The sequence below is a fragment of the Corvus brachyrhynchos genome, unplaced genomic scaffold (genome assembly GCF_000691975.1).
Source record: "Corvus brachyrhynchos isolate BGI_N302 unplaced genomic scaffold, ASM69197v1 scaffold17, whole genome shotgun sequence".
In the NCBI taxonomy this organism is placed as follows: Eukaryota; Metazoa; Chordata; class Aves; order Passeriformes; family Corvidae; genus Corvus; species Corvus brachyrhynchos.
In genome coordinates, this window is record NW_008240046.1 from 12259717 (window position 1) to 12267176 (window position 7460).

Consider the following 7460-nt stretch of genomic DNA (forward strand, 5'->3'; position numbering starts at 1 on the left):
TGAATATTGCTGTAACAGCCTAGCTCTGTTTTAGCAGACTGCCTTCTATCAGTCTATACTGTTCACTTTAGTACAGAAGACTCTGTAACAAAGGTTTGTCTAACTATAATATAAAGCTATTTGCCTCAAGAAAACTCAAGCAGAAGGTAAGTAAACTAACCTCTCTATTCTGCAACATTAATGTAGACTTTTGAAATTATTTTTCTCTACTACATTAATACTTAAAGTCTGTAGTAGTCCAGATAACTTAGAGGTGTACATCTAATTATTTTGGATAGTTCTAACGATGAGATCAAAATATTTTTTACTCAATTTTAATTTTGAGGATTAATAGTAACAAAAATGCATTTTCAGTATTTACTGAAGCAATGGATATCTACCGATGCTGTGTACGTATGACTCACCAGTCTCTCATTCTTAGACAAGGACCTTTCTTTTCCCAGAAGGATACTTCAATCAATATTGTGTAACGGTACTCAAAGCATACTGTTGTGTACTGTGCTGTCACTATTTTAAAAGCATTGTTGACTGCCTACATCCAATTTGAATTGAATGTGTGTACCTTTCACAAATGTAGACATCATTTGAACTAATAGGGTTACTTTTGAAAAACAAATGCATTCTGTAGCTGCTCATGCCTTAATAAAAGTATGCAATGTATTAAAGATGTTTCTTAAACATTTACTCAGAAGTACTAAGAAAAAGTAGAAGTATTAACATTTGAATAATTAGAAATTACCTCTGTTGTTATACTTGGAAAGAAGTATTTAATGACACCTGAGGTGTACTTCTGAAAATGCTATTCTCAAAATAATAGTAATGGTTTGAGAAAATTTCATTATTATTAATTGTATGATTTAATAACCTGTGACAGGCTCACTAATAGAGCACCATAAGTAACATAACTTTAGCAGATCAAATGCAGTTGCCTTCATTAATGTAATGATTCAGATCTGTCTTAATGTTTGACATTTATGCCCTAAGCCAGAACCTGATACAGTATCATGTTTCAAATGTCTTGCCTGCTGTTCTGATTCATGTAGTAGTGATTTCAGACACCTATGGTCACTGAAAGTCTACCCTGTAATCCAGATGATGGCACAGACATTTTTCTTTTCCAGTTTACTCATATCCTAATTCTCCATCATACTTACCTATTTCAATTCCCGTGTTTTTCTTTTTTGAAGTTGCCTTCTCAAGCACTGACCCCACTTTCCAGACAACTTTCCTCCTCTTGGTCACACATTGATCAAAAGATTCTTCAGGCTGACTCTAGTGACTTGTTTTCAAGGACTGTTGGTTTTTCACCTTCAAACATGTGCAACTTAACTTCTCCATCACTTCCAGACAGTTTTCTTTGTGACTTAGAAGAACTCAATTCTTTAGCATTAGCTACCTCCCAAATGGTAGCCCCACGTAATAGCATTCGCCATGTTAAGGATGGTCACTTCATGCCAAACACAGAGGTGTCTCTCAGCTCTCCTACAGCTCTTCCTCTGTCCTTTCTTGTATCTCCCTCTGTCTCATCTTCAGCCAGCTCATCTCATGACATAGCATATAAGCATGTCAGCAACAATACCAAGTCAGGAAAAGATAAAGACTTAGAAGGTATAATTGACCCTTTAGTTATTGAAGTACCTTTAGTTATTGAAGAACCTTTAGTTATCGAATTATCTAGAGATTTGTCAGATACTACAAGAGAAGGTGAACATGGCACTATCCGTAACATCCCTTCACCATATGAAGGAGGTTCCATGTCCAGAGTGCTAGCTGCAAGTGCTGAAAATGAAGAGGAAATCTGTACTGCAGATCTGCCACTTAATATAGGGGATCAGTCAGAACCTCAAGAAATAGATTTCTACGGCGGAGCACAAGACACAACAGAAGAACTGACAAGACTGTATATAGAGGAGGATCTGGTACATGACAATTTAGAATTCCCAATAGCAAGTGGAGAAGATTCTATGGATTGCTATGAAGGATACACTTCACCAAATATTGATAAGGTATTTTAATTTCTGACAACCCTGACTTCTGTGTTCAGATAATGCAGTATATCTGTTCTCTGCATTTCCTTGTATTTACATGTTTGTATTGTGCACAGGCACAATTTTACACAATTGCATTCGATAAAACTGAGCTCTGAGCAAGCTGGTTTAGTGAAAGGTGTCCCTGCCCATGGCAGGGAGGTTGGAACTACATGATCTTTAAGATCCCTTCAAACTCGAACTATGTTCTATGATTCCATGATGAAAAATTGTCAGCGTTAGGGGACAGTCCCTTCTCAGAAGCAGGCATACGCATAATTGTAAATTCCATGATGTATCAATTGTGTTGGTCCTTTCCCTTCTGTCCTTGGTTGCTGAGGAGCTTCTGATGTGAAAAGCCAGTGAACCATTTCCCTCACTGGGCCATTACGTGCTGCCCCTTTTGAGAGAGAGGCCCCAGCAAGCAAATGCTGTCAACAGCCTGCAGAGGGAGGGACATGTACCTCCTGCAGAGACTCTGCGGTTTGTGCTTCACAGGTGTCACTTCACCAGCTGATGTATTTATAGCAGCCTCTCTTACGAGAATCTGACTAACAGTAACAGATCAGATTGTGATTGGCAGTTAGACAAATGCTTCCTCCTGAAGCCCTCCCCAGTTCCTCTTTGGGACAGTACATCATTGAACTATCCCAAATGTGTGCTGGCCATTAAATGCCACAATATAACTACACAGTTTGTTTCCAGGCAAAGTTTCAGAATAGATTTTTTTCTGTCCAGCACTTACTTCAGCAGACATTTCAGACAGTTGCTTTGACTGTCAACATGCAAGTCAGGTGCGTAGGACAATATTTTAGGCCTAATGTCAAACTATTTAATTATTAAATATTATTAAATTTTGCAAGCTACCTCTACCCTTAAATGACCTGAAAAACACAGGAGAAAAACTGAATAGAGGTGAAGTCCATGGCCACAAATGGCAACTTTTTTTATACTGAGGCAAGAAATTTCTCCAGAAAAGTAGATGACTAATAATAAGATTAGCATGAGGTTTGTGATTGTTCAGGTTAGTTACATGTCTCCTTATTGAGCATTTGACATCGTTCAGCTGATTTTATAACAGTTTTATAGCACAGTTATTTCTCATATTTCTTAAACATTTAAGCCGGCTCCGCTTTCTGCTGGAACATCAGGAGACTGATCCTCTTTTCCACCTTTCTTCTAATCTTCCATTTCCCTCTGCCAAGGCACCTACTTCCCACTCCGTTCCTACAGCATCCCTGCCTACTGCTTCCCTCTCACCTCCTCTCCTCTCTAAACCCTTACATCAGCAGGAGAAAGATTCACTACAGCTAAAGGTAACTGCACCTCTTGAATATGGATTGTTGCAAATCTTCGTGTCTATTAAATAACTGCAAGGCTAACACTGAGTTTGATCTTCTCAGATGTACTGTTTTCGTTACTAATATTAAATAACATAATGAATGGAGTATTAAGATAGGCCTTTTTCAAATGAAACACAAGGTAAAACTATAACCATTATGATACAATTAAATAGCTTAAGGAGATACCAATTATAGGAAAGCAGAAAGCCTTCGACTCAATTTCAGGTCCATATCAGGATACCAGTGTAACTTACTTAATTGAATGAAACAGAACTGTCTTCAAGTATGAAGAAACTAGATAACACTTGTGTTTCTGTTTTCAATTTTAATCCAAAGCTTGGGAGAACAGTTGTAAATTTCACAGTAAAGCACCACTGCAGAGAGTCATGTTTTAAATACCAATTCTGTTAGTCAAGGACTGGACAAGGATTATTCCCTCTTCAGGACTACAGTTCATGTCAGCATTGAAGCTCTGTGGCAGAAAAATGAAAACTTGCTCTAGAAAGACAAAGTAAGTTTGCAGTGCTGACTTCCAGAAGATTCATCTGCTCATGAAAAGGAGAAAAAGTCATGTAAAGAGAAACTATCCTAGAAAAGTGATCATTGCATCATTACATCTATGTCATAAATACCCTCCTTTTTTTTTTCTTTTTTTTAACATCTACCCCATCTTACAATGTGCATCCACAGAAAACACAGACACAAAGGACTTAAAGAAGTCTTAAGATAAGCAGATTTGTTGGGGTTTTTTTCTGAAGTAGGGAAGAGACATAAGGCTTCTTTCCAGGGCATGAATCTGTCATGACCTTAGGTTTATTTCACCTCCAAAAAGGGGTAAAACAGAGAACTGCGCTTGTTTCTGCAACTTTTAATAGTTTAGCAGTTGGTATAGTGTTTTTGATGCTTTTGCTTAGCCTAACCAGACAAATTAAGAACATTCCTCATCTAACGGAAATTATTTTTAGGTGATTTTTATATTCTTTGCCCTTATTTGAGGAAGGTGTGTTAATCCAAGCTGAAAATAAATAGAAGGAATACATGTTTTGAGAGTTAAAAGATCTGCCCCAGGGCACCTCCAAGGCAGTTGCTCTTAATTGGGCAAGGCAGGAGGCAAGACACCAAGAACCACGGGGATGACTCCATCTTGCACACACAAGAGCCTGAGAACCAAGAAGAACTACAGGTCTGGGGTCTTGTTACAGACTTCTAACTCTTAATTATTGTTTTCAATTATTTTTTAAAATTTTTTAGATTATTTTTTAAATCTAAGGAACAGGTTCCTTTATAAACTTAAATCAGTATAGACTTACCTATTTAAGAATTGCCAAAATAATTAGATACACTCCTACCAATGACAGATATTTTAATCAGTCAACACTGATTACATTGCCAGAATAGAGAGCTGGATTAAAATATAGTATAAAGTATAACTTTATACTATATTTTATACAGGTTTTGGCTGTTGTCATTTCTTGCTATTTAGGCCACAGGCTGGGTTTGAGAAGATGGGACAATTCCTATCCTCTTCTCTTTATGCATGTTGCCCATGATTAAATTCTGCTCTCAACTGCCACAGTAGAAAGAACAAAACATTTTGAAGAATCAAATATCACAGGTGCAGGGAGGTTCTTCAGAGAGTTCTTCTACTTCAGGAATTTTTGTTAATTTAAAAACACATAGATATGTATATATACACATATGTAGACATGTATATATTTTTGGTATGTGGCTCAAAACTAAAGCATGACGAGGGATGTGGGAAATGGAATACAAGGAGCTGTAGGTGGGAAGTGTCACTTTGCACCATGTTGGTGGGAGGGATGTGTCCTCCAAAAAAAGAAGTCTGAAGACACATCCTAAGGAGAAATGCTGACGTTTTTCTGCCTCCTTGGCCTCTCTTGGTATCTTTTTTTGTTGTTCTTATTCACCCCTCTCCTAAGAGGGGGCTGGTTTTTTGTTTAGTTACATCCTACTGACAGACACAAATACCTAAGAAAAGGTTTGTGATATAGCACTCCACTCTCCTCACATTCCCCTCAACTCACCCCTGCCCATGAGAATTTACATTTTCTGCACACACACCCATTGAGAATTGAATTCTGACAAACATGAAGCTGATTTGTAGTGATGCTAACAAAATGAGGATATTTTCAGGAAGTACTTTCCACCAAGTATTTACTTGCTTTCTAAATGCAAATCCAAGGGATGTGTTTTGTTTATCAGCAAGGAATTACATTTGCCATTGGTATTTCTAAGGTAGCATTTCTGCTCTGTGCTGTTGAGCTTTTCTGTGTTGCTATCTGACCTACTTCGTGGGTACACATGCAGTAACTGTTCCAACTGCATATGCTATATGTGATTAATCTTTTAATTGTAACATGTAAGGCATGTGCCAGAGCAGCAAACCCTTGGGGAAAAAAGATACAGTGATAGCAATGAAAATATTGTATACTAATAGTACCCTTCCTTCTACCTGTAACAGTTGCTCTTTATCATCAGGAAAAGCATGTCTGGTTTGCATGTCTGAATGAAGCAGCAAAAATCCTATGATGCTTCATTCTTAAACTCTCACTTGATAAAGTTTTTATGGTTCTTCTAGGCTAATTTAAAGAGGGAGATATTTGTTATGGGTAAACCTCCTCGTAGCCCAGTGATGACTAAGAGATCCTGCAGCTCACCTGTCAGAGGTCACAGCTATTCACACAGGGTATGGTACTGGATGCCCAGTGTGCAGCAACAGCTTTTCCATGGACAAGGAGCTCAGTGTCTAGTCTTTCAGTATTTTGCTTTTACCCAAGTGTCTCAATACTATCCATATGCTATGTTTTCTTCCTGTTGTGCTTCTGTGCTATGACTGAGTAAAGGCAACAGGTCTGTGTGTGTCTGAACTTATTACATAAATCTATTAGTGTTCTCTATCTCTGCAGTACTGCATGGTATTTCCAGTGCGACAAGATGTTTGTATTTAGTCTGGTTCTTTATATTTAGTCTGGTTTTATTAAAATTACTCCTCTCTTTCAAAGCATTTTTAGTTTATTAAAATTGCAGCCTCTAAGAGTCAAAAATTTATTCTTCATTGTGTGTATACAGGCTTTTGCATGTATACAGATTGAAGTTTTGGGTTTGAATCCATGTCCTTCTTTTCAAAGTGTTTTACTCCTGCTATATTTTTTTCACTCAATACTGTCCTCTTTACCCAAGCAGTGTCATTACAGATTTTAATACTCTTTAATCTTTCCCTTCTTATCTGTAACATAGCTGTAACACAGCTCTAATATTTTTACATAGCCAGAAAGTCAGGTTGTTTAGAATTTGCATGGACTTTGCTCAAAAAGGTGATCTACATTATGAAAAAGGGGGGAAAAAAAGTCAAACACCAAAACCTCACCCTCAACCTAAACCATATGAGAATGAGAATTTATGGCTTATGTTTTACTTTCAGTTTAGGATTTAATTGTCCTTTGCATTGGTTTCTTAACATTTAGCTCTTAAAACTGGTAAAGAGCTGAATTGTTTTCCATGCTGTTGCTGCTGATTATAGGTGATCATCTTTCTGGTGCCTTCAATTTTAAAATTTGAATTTTAGCTTAAGATATGCAGGTTTGTGTAACTTTCAAAGTCTCAGCTTTTTGGCAGGCCTCTGTTTGCTTCCAGGTATGAGGGGACTGTGCTTTCTTCATCAGTGAAGAAAGACAGCTCAATGCTAGGAAGGCCAGGATTCTTGTAGTAGCAGACAAACACCATCTCGCAGAAAGTCCAACTAGGAATGAGAGCTGTAAAAAAGGGATTAAGCCCTATTTTAATTTTGCACATTACTCCAGAGGAATGTATTAAGAGGAGTGTATTGGTCAATGTGTAGTGTATTTATGACTTTAGTTCCAAAAGTACAAGAGCACATACCATGCACCTAATTTGTATGCTCCGGACTCTACAGAACTTTTACATGCAAGTGCAGTATCAATCATGCATGAAAATCAGGCATACAACTGGAACAGTTTTTAATGTTTTTGGGATTAGGTCCTGCAATATTTCCCAGGAAGTAGGATGGTCTAGTAAACTGAGGTGCAGTTGAAAACTAGAAATCTTTTCA

At 37.5% G+C, this 7460-nt stretch overlaps 1 protein-coding gene across 43 annotated transcripts in view; it reads left to right on the top strand.

Annotated features, from left to right (window-relative positions):
- SORBS2 (sorbin and SH3 domain containing 2) overlaps positions 1-7460 on the top strand; it is a 199256-nt gene that overhangs the window by 184002 nt on the left and 7794 nt on the right. For 25 of the 43 annotated variants that reach the window (XM_017744439.1, XM_017744438.1, XM_017744442.1 and 22 more), the window contains 3 exons: positions 1188-2006; positions 3233-3343; positions 5970-6077. The exons of 15 other annotated variants lie outside the window; for them this stretch is intronic. In XM_017744439.1, coding sequence (XP_017599928.1) covers positions 1188-2006; positions 3233-3343; positions 5970-6077 — 1038 coding nt within the window. The remainder of the gene's footprint in view (positions 1-1187; positions 2007-3232; positions 3344-5969; positions 6078-7460) is intronic. 3 more of the 43 variants (XM_017744457.1, XM_017744463.1, XM_017744468.1) reach the window with 1 other exon arrangement.